We start from the raw sequence: 17,638 nt of genomic DNA on the forward strand, positions 1-17,638 counted from the left end.
AAAAAAGAAAATTTTTTATAAATTAAAGTGTTTTTTTTACAAAACAAAATTGTTTTTTAATGGAATTAATCAAATAAAATTTATTTTGTTAAAAAAAATAAAAAAATGATAAATAAACCAATAAAAGTAAATTAATAAAAAAAATCTTAATTATTAGGAAAGTTTTAATGATTTTGTACTTATAAGTTAATTTCTTTAGGCTCCTCCATTGTTTTTGTATTTTTTTAATGGCGGTGAATATGAAGAACTTTCTCTCGAAAAATTAATAATAGAATTTATTATTTAATTTTTTTTGAAAAGGTAAAATTTTCTTCTGACCACGTGCTTCATCTGAATTTTTTTCACAGCATTTTATGAACATAACATTTTTATTCTTTTATATTAATCTTTTTTAAACAATAATTTCCCACAAATTATCCTCTAAAATGCATTTCATGAAAGAAAAGAGGTGACGAAAGAAAGAAAGAAAACCGTTAAAATCATTGAAAATGTTAATTGATACTCTATACCAGGGAATCACACCCTGAGAAAATCCTTTTGGGGATTGAGGACTGGGTTTAGGGAGGTGAAAATGAGAAAAGTTAGGGGCTATTTGTGGGGAAGAGTTTCGGAGTAAAGTTGCTGTGGGTGGAAAGGTACGAAATGGCGCAATAAAAAGTCCCTGGAATTGGAAAAGTCTCATGAAGTGATCCTCTGGTGATCCCAAAAAGTGTCCAATCGCCTCATTTACGCTCCCGTGTGTGGGTGCGGCGGAGGGAAAGTTTCATCCGGAAATGATTGCGTGTGTTGGGGCTGCCGTGGGGTATGGCGGGAATTCTAATTGTGTATTCGAGAAGCACTTGCAAGCAACGAATAATGTGTTAATTTAGATGCCACCACAAAACTCCAATCACCACCAACCTCCTCATGACACGCACTTAATCCCATCATCAGGAAAAGCCATTCACACTGCTGTGACAATTTTCCTCATCCTCCCACCCCCATGCTGCACACCAAAACTCAATCTCTCTCTCTCTCTGTTTGTAAGATATCCCAACATGACACCCTTTTGCGGAGGATTTGCATTAACAACTTCTTTGATTTTTGTACTCGCTCCTTGAATTCCCAGGAGCGGGCTGATGTGATAAGAAAAAAAAAGGAAATGCATATTTTCATGTGATTCGCAAAAGAACCCGAAGAAAAGTCTGATGAAGAATCCCAAAAGAGGTTCACACATCTCCTCTTTTTTTTAATAACACAAATGTATACATTGACAAAGAGATAGAAGAAATGGATTCGATGGGAATATCTCGCATTAGATTGTTGAAGGGTCAGCTTATTGCATTTGAAATAATTGTAAAAAAATTGTGGGAATTAAAATTAATCAATGAAATGTCTTAATGTTAAGATTAAGAATAAGCAGCAAAGATTTTATTTTAATTATTTCATTTCTTTTTAAATATTTTTACTCATGAAGTGTGAGTGAACACGTTGTCAAAAATCATTGATGATGTATTATCATAAAGCTGACGTCATTATTTACATTTTTAGGTAATTTTTTGTCAGGTTTTTATAGTTGATTCCAGAGAAAAAATTAGAGGGATGTCTCTTTGATTTTAGCAGGGAAAGGTCAGCAAAGACTGCCCACAAACGTAAAGAATGACGTCATAATGGTATTTTTTGTGTCTTTAATATAACGCTTTATTTTCATTGAGACCTCTATAGCCAATTTAAGGGACCTTATACTTAAAATTCAATTCAGTATTATTGTTAAGTCAATAATTTCCAGAAATAATAAAAATTTTATGTCCATAGTTCAAAATATTCATAAAATAATTTCTGAAAAAAAAACTTTCTGACCTTATGAATTTTATGCTATTCTAATGCTTATGCTAAATGGTTCAAAAATTTATAGAAAGTAATATTTTCCGACCTATTGCTTAAAGAATTTCACAAAAAGTTCATTTTCCAACTTAAGAAAATGAGTAATTTTCCAACTTAATTTTCAGGCCTTTAAGTTGAAGTATTAAGATCAATTTTGTAATATTCTGACCCCTAATTTCCAAAATTTGTAATTAAATTTCCATCTCTCATTTTTGTGATTCAACTTTGAATGGCATAACGCTTCAGCTTACCTTCCAATGGCATTTCCCACAGTTGTATACAGAATAAGGGAACTTCCTTTGAGGAACTATATGAGCTGAGCACAGAGAGCTGCTGCTGCTGCTGAGAAGCAATTGCAAAAGGCGAATTCGATTGTGGCACACGCCATGCAGAGGAGTGATGGTGAATGAAATTATTTTCTTTTGCCTGGGAAAAATATTTAAATTTCACCCTTGGCGAAGATCTCTGTGCGAGATGGTATATGCAAATTATCCCATCCTCTATTTGATGTGCAATGAGAGGAAATCTCCTCTTTTTTTCTCTCTTTCGCCACTAAATCTTAAGCAGTTAGAGGTGGTGGGTGGGAGCCAGAGGGATCCGCGTAGAAGAGATAGGAATCAATTTAATGCATATAGAGAGGTCTTGGGACTTGATTTGATCAGCTAAAAAGAGAAATTTTTCTTCCGGAGCGGCTCCCATTGGAATTTTCGGGGCTCTTTTCTTTCCACCCTCTGCAACCCCCAAATCGTGCGTTCATTTTGGCCCATCAATTTCAAGCCTATGGGGCCACCCGATACAACCCAAAGGGAATTGAAGTCTTTCGATGAAGCCATAGAGTATTAGTTTGTACACATTGTATAAGCCAACCCCTCCCGTTCTCCCCACAACCACCCCCCCCCCCCCCCGTGACATCCTGACAAAGGAAATGCGTGGCGATAATTTTTACTTTCAGCCCTCCCACACCATTTTCGCGTGAAAAATTCCTTTCTTGCCCCACGCACCTCCTTGTGGAGCTCTTTTAGCATTTTATTCAGCACGTGTTTTTTTCCTCCATCGCAAATATGTAATTTAGTGGCATTATGGGTAAATTTATTATTTGAAAAGCGCCGCAACCATCATGCAAATTGCACATTGACATACTCTTTGGGTGAAAAATTTCCATCATCTCGTTCCGGCCACCCCGTATATAGGCTTTGCCCCCAAACCACGTGTGGTGCGGCACATGGAGTGACAAAACGTGTTAAGAATAAATAAAAATTCGCCACTCTTCTGCTAAAAGTTAAATACAAAATGCAAAAGATCCCTTTTTTGGGCTATTTTTAAAATTTTTTTTTTAAAGAAATCCTACTGAAAATTAACCATCCATTGAGCAGTCTCTAGAAGCTATGCTATGTATATACCTCCAAGGTCCTAACAATGGCCCGTATATTTTTTGTGGTTAACTATAATGCCCAAGCAATCCACCCAAAAACTTTTTTTTCCACTTTTCCTCCCCTTCTGTGAACAAGAAAGTCAATCATAACGCGTCCAGTTATAAGAGTTGGTGTCCCACAACGTGTAAAAGTTTGTTTATGCGTTGTAATGCGATTTGTGAGCAAAATTAGTAGGCAAAGTTGATTTTTTTTTCGTGAAATTCAGTAATTTGATGCGAAAAAATGGTCATATCTCTGGTTCTATAACACCTACAGAAACGTCTTGACTAGTTATGGAAAGGTCTTAAAATAAGCTAGAATATGGGATAAATTTTGATACTTTTCAAGGTCACCTCTAGAACACAAAATGGCGGCTTTTTGTTTTACCAAAACAGTTTTTCGCATATTTGGTCCTCAAGAAATGGTTCTAGAGGTTTCTGATGTTCTAGAAAGTTGTAGAGAATTGCAAAACCTTTAATTTGATACTAAGATGAGAAAAATCGGTCAAGCAGTGCAGGAGATATGGCTCTTAGAACTTTTCAAATTCAAGAATTTTTCAAATGGCTATATCTTCTAAACGGCGACATAGATTTTCTTCATTTTCGGACTGGTGAAAGATATTGAGTCAGGCTACAACATATCAAAATTTAAAGGAAAACGATAACAGATGTTGGGAGATATAGTCCCTTAAGAGATATAGAGAGAGATATAGTCCCTTAGGCAATTTTTGTTTTTGATTTTAGCGCCTCTTGCGGATGTTTTTGAAACTTGAAATGTTCTAGACATAGTCAAAATCGGTTAAGCCGTTCTCGAGATATATCGAAAAAATACTTTTTGTTTTAGGCCGCCATATTTGCTAAACCGCTTGACCGATTTTCAAGTATGAATTATCGATGAAAACGTCTCACTGAGCTCTACGACATACTAAAATTTCAGACCTCTAGCTATAAGGAAAGTGGTTGACGGTAGTTCAAAATGGCGGACGGCGGCCATCTTCGATTTTGAAAATACGAAAAAATGAAATTTGACACCCACATTTCTATAGAAAACTTCAAATCGGAAGTCTCTATCTGTTACCGTTCTCGAGATATAATGCAAAATGTTGACTACCGGACGGCAGGCCGGCCGGATCAAAAATTTTCCACCACCATTTTTGGAATGTGGGTTGTCTGAAACGTGCTCATACCAAGTTTGAGCCCGATCTGAGGTGGTCGGAAAATCCGACGATTACAATACTTGGTGTTGGCCACGATTGTGGTATATCAACTAATTCCACATTATTTGAGGTTATGTTGAAAATAAAAAAATTTTTCGCTATTTTTTAGTCATAATACGTTTCTTAGGGACACATTCTCTTCAATTTTAATATTTTAGTCCTTTAAAGGACTAACTCATGACCTAATTCCTTAATTTTAGCAAAATTTTGTGAAATTTTTTTTTTTTTTTTTTTTTTTAACACTGTACGGCCGCGAACTTTATGTCCATAGGGCCAACTTTCATCTGATTTGACAGATGTTTCGCACTTGATTTTAAATTTGAAATTTATTCGTTAATGGAAGTATTGTGATTTACTTTTGTTCAATAATTTTTATTTAAGGAGTATTAATTTTGAGTTTAGGTTTATGGTTTAATTTTTTATCTCCACTTTACGTGTTCAAATCACTATTAGAGGTGTGATTAAGTCCTTTCCAATGTTACTATTGTTCACTTTTGTCTCTAATTATTGTCCTTAAATGAAAATTTTGTTTTCTTTCATGAAATCACATATTTGTTGGTATGTTTCTTTCTTTTTATTCTTTGTTTTTAGCAGAGTTTTGATGTCTTTTGCACTTTTAATTAGGTTATATTTATTTCTTGAACTTTGGTATTTTGCACACTCTATTATTAGATGATTTGAATCTTCTTCTTTATTGCACGTTTCACACATTGAATTATCTATTATTTTAATAAGTTTCAAAAACTTTTTATCATATGTATGCCCTGACCTAAGTCTGCACAGCTTTTTTGTTTCACTGGAATTTAGTTTGATTTTTTTAAACCACGGCACTGTTTTAATTTTACCCTCAATGATGTCTTTGTGATACTTTCCTTTAAATTCTGTTAGATTATCATAATCACTTTGCCATTTTTCTAGAAGTTTCTTTTCCGTCTCTTTAGTTGTATCTTCCATGTTCTCATAATTTTTGAACACCTCCGAGATTTGTGACAAGTTTTTAAAGGAGTCTATAAGGAGTGATGATTGTTCATCTGCTATTTGTCTTCTTTTAATGTACCTTATTGTGCATTTTTCCATTTCCAGTTTTGTTGGTAGTTCTCCACATTCGGCGAGTAGTGAAGTGATGGGTGTAGATTTTGTTGCTCCAAGTACTATTCTAAGTGCCTTATTTTTTGTGATTTGGAGTATGTTATTTTCCATCATATTTTCCTTGTGGTTTATTATAACTGGAGCACAATATGTAAGTCTTGATTGAATTATTCCTTTGTATACCATTAGCATAGTTCTTGGGTGTGCTCCTCCATGACTTTTGCTGAATATTTTCATTATATTTATATACTTTTGGCAGTTTTCTTTTACTTCTTTTCTGTGTATGTTGAATGATAGTCTGCTATCTACATAAACTCCCAATATTTTGTGACATCTCACTTCTTCGATGAACCTTCCATTTAGTATTACTGCTCCTTTATCTTTTTTTGAATTATCAAATTGTATTATTTTACATTTTTCTGGGTTTAGTGAGAAGTTAAGTTTTTTAAGTTTAGTGTTGAAATTGTTTAGAATTTTGTTAGCATTATTATAAAGCTCTACATTATTTTTTCCTGAGACCAGTATTGTGAAGTCATCAGCATATTGCAAAATTGTACATCCTTGTGATTCCAATTTATGTATATCAGCAGTATATATATTAAACAGAGTTGGGCTAATCTTACTGCCTTGCGGCACCCCTGTACTTGTGAGAATGCTCTGTGTATATGTATTTGTTTCTACTATCATTTCTCTGTTTACTAGGAATTGTTCAACCCAATTCGTGATCTCAGGTGCGAAATTGTATTTCTCCATTTTTTCGATAAGTATCTTCGGTTCCACCATGTCAAACGCTTTGGATATATCGGTGATTATTGCCATTGTTTTAAGTCCTTCCTCCTTTTTTTGTGTAACAGTTTTCACCAATGTTAGCAAATAATCTGTTGTGCTCCTATGTCTACGAAATCCATAAGAATTTTCTGGTAGGATGTTGTGGGTTTCAAGATGGTATTCAATTTTTTCTTTTAGGATCGTATGAAAAGATTTTGCAAAAACATCTATAAGTGCTATCGGGCGATAATTTTTGATGTCTCGTTCATCCTTGTTTGGTTTGAGTATAGGTACGGCTTTTATCTTTTTCCATTTTTTGGGGAATTTTTGAGATTTCCACATGTTGTTAAATATTAACGCTATTTTTTCTACATTATTTTCTTTCAATTTTTTCAGCATTTCATTTGAGATCATGAGTGAGGAAACAACTATCCTTTACCCACCCGACATTACCCTCCCCCACACCCAAAAAACCAGAAACCCTGTCTCTATTTAGCTTCTCCGGAACGCTGATATAATATTCGTTCATCACACAAGCGATTTCAAACGGATCCGTGTAGGAGACTCCATTTATAAACAACTCCTCCATTATCTTGCGAGATTTTGCTTTCCGATTCATTATTTCATTTATTATATCCCATTGTGATTTGCTATTATTTGTTGCGGATTTGAGTTTTCTCGAATAAAATTTGTTCTTTTCCCTACTCACTTCAGCTCTTAATTTTTTACTCAAAACCCCCACCCTTTTTGCCAAGTGTTTATCATTAGGATGTTTTTTCAAAAGATCACGTAAATAATTTTTATTATTAATTTTACAAGAGAGATTATGGGATATCCAGGGCTTGAGAGGTCTTTTCTTACGATTGATGGTTATAGAATTCGAACATTTATTAATATGGCTTTGAAAAATATTTAGGAATCTATCATAAGATGAGTTGACATCTTTAGCCTCATAAACCGACGCCCAGCTCTCAAACATTAAGCTCTCTCGCAGGGATTTATAATTAATTACAGATCTAACAGATTTTTGGTGCAAAATTTTTGTAGGGGGACAAGAGATTGGTTGTATGCTTAAACATAATAAATGATGGTCTGTAATTGCCAAATCTTCGAGGAAACAGTTGTTAGCAAAATCATCGCGGGAATTCTTTGCAAAAATATGGTCAATACAGGTGCTTGAAAACTGCGTCACTCTAGTAGGATTACTATGTAGGGCTCTGTAGCCGTAGGAAGATAAAATTAACAAGTATTCGTCAACAATTTTAGAGCCGGACAAGAGATTGATATTGAAATCCCCCACAAGATATACATGAGAAGAGCTATTGAATAATTGTAATGTTTTGTCCAGCTCATTAAGGAACATTTGAATAGGGTAGGACTGCAGCCTATAAAAGCAAAGAAAGGTAACAGTGTCACGGCCTAGTACGACAGAAATTTTCATGCAATCGGCACTATGGAGAGGAATTGTCTCGGTCTGGACACCCGCACAAGCACCCCCAGCATAAACGGCAACCCCGCCTGACCTGTAGTCATTGTTGCAGGCAGCAAACAATTCAAATCCATCAATGGTGTAATGCTGGACCTCACGCTCGCCGATCCACGTCTCTGTTAAGAACACCAAATCGGGCACTTCCCCACGGGCCTGGACATGGGCAATCAGATTATCATAGTTCTTTCTTAAGCTCCTCACATTCTGTAACAACACATTAAAAGACAGACAGGCATTAGAGGAGGGGTCGGGATTATTGTTCACTATATTATGCATCATTTTTGTTTTTGTTCAAATTATACAAATCCTCGGAAGAGTTCACAGCATGAAATCTTCCTCCCTCTTCCTTCCTCATCATCAGCCTCCCCTCCTGTATCCACACGAATTTCCAGCCATGGGTTCCAGCAAACTTACGCGCCTCATGCAAAAGTGATTTTAGGGCCCAGGGAATTCCTTCATATATTCCCATATTGAAAGAGTTCCCGTTTTTCGCTGTACATCCCAACCAACCTTTTCCCACGGCCTTCCTTTTCTCCTTTGCAGCGTTCATGATTTTGCGTCTCATTTCAGCACTTGATAGCTGTATGGTCCAGATTGACAACTCCGTGGTGTCAGCACTTTTTTTGGTTGTGGAAGCAGGAATATTTTTTGCTTTGCTGCGCGTTGTAATTTTGCTCGGTGTCTCAGCCGGATTATCGTTGGCATTGGTTTTTGCAGCCACCGGTACTTTCTTTTTTACTATTGCAACTGAACATTCACGAATGGCATCGCTTTGTAACTCCAAGTCAAGAGCATTTTTTAGAAAATCCACCGCTGTTTCATAGTTCTCAGCTGAATCTCCCACGCAATCCACAGGTATCCCTCGCAATTCGATCTTGTCCAAGTACTCACGATTCTCCAGCACCAACACACGACGCTCCAAGGCAACGCATCTTCTCTTGAGTGCCAAGTTTTCGCGTACAATTTCCTCAAATCTTGTCGCGATTTCTTTTAGGTTATTGGTGTTGCTCACCACAATCTTAAAATTCTCCTCCATCTCTCTTCTTAGCTCTGTGGCAACAGTGAGAAGTGCCGAGCTAGAGTCACCAATGCTCTGGCGCCTTGATTTGCAGCTGTTGCACTTCCATGGCGCATTTTTTTCTTTCATTTTAGCCGCGGTTTCATCCGAAAATTTCATGCACTTATAGTGGACGGCTGCCGCACACACTGTACATTGCAACTTTTCCCTATCGGGAACTATTGATTTACACATCTTGCAATTCATTTTGCCACAAAAAAGAGATCTTGGTTCACTTGTTTAATAAATTAATGCCGAGCAGAGCGAGTCCGATGCGTGCTCGCTGACGCTCAGAACGAGACTGACTCCACCAATATTTCGGTATATATTTATCCTTTTTATCTTGCAAATAAATTATATTCTTATTGATAATATTTTCCATAATTCCTTCTACTTGTTCAATATTTAAATTATCTTCAAAATTAATATCTTTGATTTCTCTTATAACAGCCATTTCATTAATTTTATTTCTTTTGGGTTCTATTGATTTTACTGTATTTTCATTGACTTCGATTATAATTGGTAAATGATCTGATCCTATATCTATGTCTTCTACTGCCCAATGTGTTTTATCTATGAGATTTGGTGATATGAATGTAAGATCTATGGCTGAAAATTTATTATTAACTTCATTGAAATATGTGTAACTTCCATTATTTATACAAATTTTGTCTGTATTATTTATAATAATAATAATAATAATTGGTTTATTCACATTCCATTTTTGATTACACATTTTCCCTATACATTTTTAATCTACAAATTCAATTTGCGATGTATGATGTAAGAGTGGGCGCGTAGATCATCTCTGGAATGGATACGCCGCACCGGAGTCTGTAGTGTAGACTGTGTTGGCTGCGGGGGGGATGTAGATTATCCCGTCTGCGGCAGAGGTCCGGCAACTGGAGGAGGATTTCACAACTTAGATGCAGTCCGCTGACAATCGATCTTTTTATAGCCACCGGGAGACAGTTCAGGGCACTCGATCACTATAGTTGCATCTTTCGCCAGATAGATGGTGCTGCAGTTATGCTCCGCCTCAAAGTAACTCAAACGTGCGTTGGAGCAGGAAAGGATGAACTGTGGAATGGAAAGGAAAGAGAGGAGAGGAAGCACGGGCCATGAACGGCGAAAAAACCGCAGGGGGATTCGAACCCTCTACTCCGGGGAGGTATGACCAAGAGTCGTGCTTAAACCCTCTCGGCCACCGGAGCTCTATTCTCTATCTCCACCGGAGATTTATTACATCTACTATTATTTCTCCTCTTTTGTTTCTCTTACACGCCGGTTCCCATAGATCATGATGACCATTGAAATCTCCTCCTATAATTATGTTATTTTTATTTTCGTACATGTTTAGTAGAGTTTGTAGTTTTTTTTCTGTTAATTCATTGTTTGCATTAGGGGGTATATAAATTGATACTAGTTTATAAATTACTGATTTTATTTTGGTTTCTACTTCTATAACTTCTATTGGTAAATATTCTTTAAGAGGTTTGCTTTTACAAATATATCCATTTTTAATTAATACTCCTACACCGCCGTGGTTATCATTTCTATTATTTAAAAATAATCTATATCCGCTAATTTTGTTAGTATTATTGGATTTTGTCCAGGTTTCACTCAATAGTGCCCCGTCATAATCCCTGTCTTTTAACATAGTCTCCAATAGCGCTTTATTAGCATTAAAACTCCTCCCAAGGAGCACGCCGGCGACTCTAGCCATTTTGGATAACCATACACCTATCCATATGGTGTCAACTCACGGAGTGTGCCACGACTGAAGTACAATTTCTAATATTTTGAAGAATTAAAAATATTTGGCAATTTTTTTTGATTAGTTTTAGTTAATATATGATGGAGCAGATGTATTCAGATTAAAATAATTCTAAATTATCTAAAATTAACAAAATCAGTCGTAATCAGTCTGCTCCACGCCTCAATTTTGGTGCCAACACAGAGTCGTGGCTACGCGTGAATTTTGGTTCCAACAAAAATCGGAGTTTACGCCTAAATTTTGGTGCCAACACAGAGTCGTGGCTACGCCTAAATTTTGGTACCAACACAGAGTCGTAGCTACGCCTCAATTTTGGTGCCAACACAGAGTCGTGGCTACGCGTGAATTTTGGATCCAAAAAATTTAGAGATTACGACTCAACGTTGGTTCCAAAATACAGGCGTTGCACGCGTGAATTTTGGTTTTAAGTTAATATCAGAACACGTGGTTTTAGAAATCATAAAATATTTAAATCATTTTCAGAATATTAATCCATAATTAATATTTTATTGATAGTTTTCTAAATTTATGTTAAAATTTTATCATATTCTGAATTTATAATGTGTTTTAAAATAATTTTGTATCATAACCTATTCTTGGATGTATCCGGGAAGATGTTCTCCGGACAAGCGATGGACTGTAAACAATCCAAAATCTTTGATAAATTACAATTTTCCGCAAAGGATAGGCAAAAGAAATTATTGAAACATATTCTAAGGATCATATTGAGTATCACTGAACATAATTTTATGCTCTTTTTGGTACAAAAATCGCTATTTATAACATAAAACACTATCGCATTTCGCAAAAATGTCATTATTAATTTAATGAATTTAATATAATCATTTGATTTGAATAATTATAAAATTTTCTAATATTAGGTACAAATATTTTTAATTATTTTTACCTACATAAGATTTAGTTAGCAAATGAATGAATATAGTTTATTATATGCAAGAGATACAGTGATCTATAGTAGCACTATATATTACAATAATTGCAAAAAATTTTACTTAATTTGAGTGTAAGATTTAATTTGAGTGTAGGGTCCTGTAATAAAAACTAGATATCTACCTGATTGTTCTTAGAATTCCATTGATAAAGTTTTAAAACATGTAATCCTTTTACAATATGAGAGATACTTTTTGGACTTTTCGAAGAATTAGCAATTAGCATTAGCATATTTTTCTTCTGAGGGAACAATAATGCAGCCCAAAGAAAAGACCTCCCAATTTCAGGTAGATTTTTAATAATTCTGAATTTTTTTTCAATTATCATTTTTAATGCTGAATACAAGATGTGTTTCCCAATGATTTCTTAGAGCAAATGCGTCAGCAACATAAAAAATGCTCTTATGTGCTGAAGAAAATTGTACTGAAATGCAAAGCTTTTTCATGTATTCGACGAATGGTTGTCCTTTTGAGGTTATTTTCAGCTACACGTGGCATGGATATTTTATAAAAGTTTATTTATTGAAAACTAAAGTGATTTATGCCATTTTAATAAAGTTTCTAGCATAAGAAACATAATGCAATGTTGTATTAAATAAGCATAATGATGTGGGTATAATTTGAATTTTTTTAATTGTCTAATTTTTCAAAGAAATATTAATTTTTATGAAATGAGAAGGTCATTTATGACTCTTCTAATCAATATCCTATCTGAAAATCAATCTCGCATATGTTTTTCACGCGTGAAAACGCGTGAATTTTTCTTTGTGAATATTATTGCCAAGACGAGGTATTTTTGCCAAAGTACATCTCCATGAAATTTGGCCATTTACCTCCCGGTGAGGCAAAATAGAAAAGGGAACACTATTGTAAAAGGAGAGCATTAGGTAGAGAAAATAATGTGTTTGAGAGAAAGAAAGATAAGTGAGAGGGAAAGAGAAAAAAAATGTCAAAAATTTTGCCTACATGTAGGAGTTTTTTCAGTCGTGGCAGAGGCTGTTTCCAGACACCATACGGATATCCCTATGGTATTCCCTAATTTAGGCGTAAAATTTTACCTGCTATGGAGCCACGACCCGATTTTGGGTACCAAATTTTTCCCAATACCATCATATATGGTGCACCATACGGTGCCTGAGCGGGAATCCCGCGCGGAATACATTTTGGCCGAAATGGAATACGGCCGGGAACCGCCGTGCTCTTTGGGCTTATATTGATTTGAATAAGTTTCATGATTATTTCTAAATTTATTTCTTCTTTGTTTACATTTCATTTATTATATTTTTTTTTTGGAGAATAAATGTTTTTTTTTTTTTTAATTTATCATTATTTTTTATTTTATTTTTTTAATTTATCATTTTTTCTTTAATTAATTTTTTTTTTCTTTACTCGTTGATCACATAAAGTGCTTGATTCTCTTCCAGTAGGTCTTTAATGTGTTCCGTGATATCATCCTTTGTTTCATCTTCGCTGAAAGCAATTTTTGAGATTGTCTGCATCATTGTTATTAGAGTGTGTACTCTCTCCTTGAACTTATCACACAACTTGTTCAAATTCACCACCTGTGCCATTGTTTGCTGGTTGTCCTCTGCTGGATTTTGTGTCTGTCTTGGAAAGATAACTTCCTCAGCAATGATCTTCCTCGCCTCTGGGTAAGTACATTTCTTCTTCACCATCACGGTTTTGATCTTCCTCTGGATTCTTGTCTCTGGACAATTCTTATCATTTGTCTTGTGGGAGGAGTTCGCACAGTATTTGCAGAATGTTGAGCATTCATGTGAATCTGATCTCTCTTCAGTGCAATTTTGGCATCTCTGTGTGTTTCTACAAATCGCCTGATGGTGCCCATAACACAGACATTTTAAGCAAAATGTTGGCTTGGGGACAAACAGTCGGACTCTGAATACGGCCCCGTAAATCTTTGCTTCTCGTGGGAGTTGAAAGCTTCGGAATGAGATTTTGAGCTTGTCAATATCTTCGAGCTTTCCATTGTTCCACTTCTTCATGCGTTCCACTTTATTCACTTGATGAGTTGATTCAATCTCTTGCGCAATTTCCTCAATGTTGAAATCAATTGGAACATTGTCAATTATTCCGGTGGTTAGGAGATAGAAGCTGGGAATGAATGTTCGCAGTTTCCTGAATTTATTCAGTGTTGCGCTTGTCAGGATCATATTAGCTGCAGAGTAATTCCTTGTGATCAATTTTAGTTTGTCTTTTCCCATTTGTCTCACTTCCTGAATATTGTGCTTTCCCACAATCTGGCAAATCTCTTTTGATGTCTCCAAAAGGTTTATGTTCCTCTTTTCCAGCATGACCACGAATGGTCCTGAATCTCTGGCATTGTACTTTAACTCCTGTTTGTTTGTTGATGACTTTTCACCATTAATGTTGTCTTGATTCTCCTTGCTCATCTTTTCTGTACTCTCTTCGTTTTCTGTTTCCATCATTATCTCGCCGTTTGTTGTCCTTTCCTGCTCTTCTGATCCACCAACTTTTCCTCCAATTCCCTTCTTCTTCCTCTTTAGCGCCTCTTCCATGAATTCTTCTTCTCCACTTACCTCATATTCAGATGAATCACTGTTTATCTTTTGCATGGTTATATCTTTCTCCTCCACTCCTTCTAGTTGTCTCTCCATCTCATCTTTGTCACCTTTCTGCTTCTTTCCTCTCGGTTTTCCCATCTTCTTCACTTTTTGGGCAAATTCACAAAATCCAATGTCAATTTTTTCACAAATTAAAAATTTTAGACGCGATGCTTCTAACGGCGTCGCTAGTCGCTGTCTAAACACAATATCAAAATGGATTTTCACAGAAACCTCGAAAGATTATTTTGATGTTTTGTTGTTCTTCTCTTCTTTCTTTGATTCACTTTTCACAGTCTCTTGATATTTTATTTATCTTTCCGGCTTTTGCGGAATTTCCACGTTTTGCAAATTTTCTCTGCACGTCAACTCTTCTCATGGGTCAAACGCCTTTTGCAGAGTTTTATTTATGATTCATTCCGTGTAAAAAATCAAAAAATACATTTTTCTGTTTTTGTAAACAAATCACTGATTTTTCACATCTTGTGAAAATTTAAAAATTTTGTTGCATAGGGTAAAATTGACATATGCAACATCGGGACACTTAGTCGACGATTTTGTCCAAAATTTCCGGTGTCAGAAAAATTCAATGTGGTCCACAATGCTTGGCTACAGGAAGAAGAAGGCTGGGTGCGTTTCCAAGAAATGTGAGTACATTTTAATTATTTTCCTGAATTTTCCTAATTTTCTAGGGGCTTCTCAGTGCAACTTCCCCTACCGGAGAGACCGATAGCGAAGGGATATGTTCTGACGTGCGGGCAGAATAATATGGGACAGTTGGGTCTCGGAAAAGATGTTCAGGAGAAAACTTGTCCGGCTGTTGTGGATGGATTGAAGAATGTTGTAGACGTACGTGCTGGCGGAATGCATTCACTGTGTCTAACGACTGAAGGAGAAGTGTGGTCATTTGGATGCAATGACAAGGGAGCCCTGGGGCGTGATACATCAGTAAAGGGTTCAGAAATGGTTCCCGGACGAGTTAAATTGCCGGAGAAGTGCTTAAAAATCTCCGCCGGAGATTCCCATTCAGCGTGCCTTCTGGAAAGTGGACACGTATACGCGTGGGGTTCATTCATGATTTTCAACCGTATTATGGGTGTCTCACCCGAGGTACGCATTAAGCATGAACCCGTCGCACTTCTGCCTGATGTGCTTGTCGCAGATATCGCATCCGGAGCTGATCATTTGGCCATCCTCAAAACTGATGGGAAGATTTTTACGGTGGGCTGTGGCGAGCAGGCACAACTCGGCAGAATAACCCTCCCACCGTCATCTGAGGAGTCACCACTCTGGAAGTACTTGAAGCCCATAGTGATATATCCCAAAGTTCGCTTCGTTGAGGCTATCTGGGCGACAAATTTTACGTAAGTTTATCTCATTTCTTTCAGTTCCACAATTTTGATAAAAAGTAATAATTTGCAATTCCTGCAGCACTTTCTTCCGGGACCGTCGAACAAAGGAAATTTATGCTATCGGGCTGAACAACTACAATCAACTGGCTATGCCCGAAAAGTTCAGCAAAAGAATTTTGATTTACAGGCCAGAGTGCACAGAAATTAGAAATGTAAAGGTCTTGAGTGGCGGAGAGAATCATACGCTGATTGTTAAAGAAGATAATCAGTGTTATGTGATTGGGCGCAAGGAAAACGGAAGACTTGGGTTGGGTCAAGAGACGGACGATGCAGTACAATTGACACAAATCACCGAGCTGGATAAGTATTCAATTGCTGCTGTTAGCTGTGGCGATTCTCAGAGCTTTGCCCTCACCACGGACGGAAAGGTCTTTTGCTGGGGCATGGGGAGCAACCATCAGCTTGGTTTGGGCTCAGACACGGACGTTTTTGTGCCTACCCAGCTCATTGGGGAACAGGTGATGGGTAAGAAAGTCCTACGGGTGGATAGTGGAAGGCAGCACACCATCTTCCTGGTTGAGGATTCCACTGCCGAGGCGTCAGAAGACACCGCAAGTGTGCCAGTAAAGAAGCGTAAGACCACAGCTAAGGGCTCCAAGGCATAAAAAGGATAGCAGGAAGTAGGGAAGGTACATCTTGAATTCTCCTTTATAAATGAAATTTTCCTTTTTGAGTTTTTTTTTGCTCAAAAATTTTCTCTATCATTTATTATCTATTTGATTTTTCTTTCCTGAATTATTAAGTCCTTATTTACCGAAATGTGAAATAAAAAAAAAAAACATAGTTGAACTGATTGAACTGCCTTTGGGCGAAAATTTTGTGTTTTTTTTTACTCATCTGATCAGACTTTTGGGGTGTTTTGGAATGAAAAGAAAAAAAAGAATAATATATTGCAGAAAATCTGTGAATTAGCATCATCATGTTGGCAAAGGAAGAGGCGGTAAAGCTCCGGGGAAAATCTCCTGTAAATTTTGGTCACAAAAGGCACCCACGCATAAATGGTTTAAACGGTGTGGCGGGGGGGGGTGAAGGGTGGATGGAAAATAGAATAAAATATCTCACACAATGTTAGATCAAAAACTCCGTGAGATCTCTTTTGAGTCTATTGTGTAGCATTTTTTCTTCTCTCTCTCTGCGCGCATTTTTTTTCTTCCATTTCCTCTATACACCACCAAGGGTAGCAAAATTTATTTACTCTCCACCCCCACACCTTGTGTGCTCCAACCCCCTCCTGCCACCCAATGGTACGTGATACGACGATGCAGAAATTTATATAGGATTAGGTTATTGTGATTTATGAAAATTTGAATACACAACAACCTGGTATAGTCATTTCTTTCGCTGAATTTCGTTGTGTGCTGAGCAACAATGAGGGATGGTATTTGTGTTTGGCATTATTAATTTTGCCCTTCATATGTGTGTACCAACCACCCCCTCAGAGACACACATTTTCCAAAGAAGGAGCACTGTAAAAAAAAAAGTACGAAAGAACAAATGGGGTGGAATGAGGGGGTGTAGGTTTTGTGAAGAGAAGAGGAAAATATGAATAATAAAAAGGGAAAGTTTTACTCTCTGTCTTTCCGCCCATTCTTTTTCTATCTCTTCCCCAACCCCCTTCCACCCCATATAGGTGGAAGATGCGGGACAAATTTTCATTGTAATTTGTGTGACTGTTTTCCTATACTTTTCCAATTTTCCAAACACACAAAACACATTTTTCTCCTAAAAGAAAATAAAATTTGCATGAGTGAAGTAAGTTTTGTGGCAAAATGGAGACCTTATTATACATGTGATTTACAGCAATGCTTCGCATTTGAGAAAAAAAGAAACGTTAAATTGAGGCTTTTTTCTTTATCAAAGTTATATATTTTTCTTAAAGATTTTCATCATAAAAAGATATTTAAATGATTATTATTTTCAACTTTATTGGCGAGATTTATTAGGCAATGATTCTTTCTCGAGTTTCTTAATTTAAAATAAAAAATCAGTTTTAAACTTAAATATTTATAAAAATTAAAAA

The 17,638-nt window shown here is 36.3% G+C and overlaps 1 protein-coding gene across 1 annotated transcript; it reads left to right on the top strand.

The window, feature by feature from the left end:
* The first annotated feature begins 14,773 nt into the window (after positions 1–14,773).
* On the top strand, positions 14,774–16,433 carry LOC129794718 (regulator of chromosome condensation-like). Its single transcript, XM_055835571.1, has 3 exons — positions 14,774–14,836; positions 14,899–15,570; positions 15,638–16,433. The coding sequence occupies exons 1-3, from the start codon at positions 14,796–14,798 to the stop codon at positions 16,221–16,223; spliced, it is 1,299 nt and encodes a 432-aa protein (XP_055691546.1). The 5' UTR covers positions 14,774–14,795; the 3' UTR covers positions 16,224–16,433.
* Positions 16,434–17,638: the final 1,205 nt, after the last annotated feature.

Source organism: Lutzomyia longipalpis, chromosome 4 (genome assembly GCF_024334085.1).
Source record: "Lutzomyia longipalpis isolate SR_M1_2022 chromosome 4, ASM2433408v1".
Taxonomy (NCBI): Eukaryota; Metazoa; Arthropoda; class Insecta; order Diptera; family Psychodidae; genus Lutzomyia; species Lutzomyia longipalpis.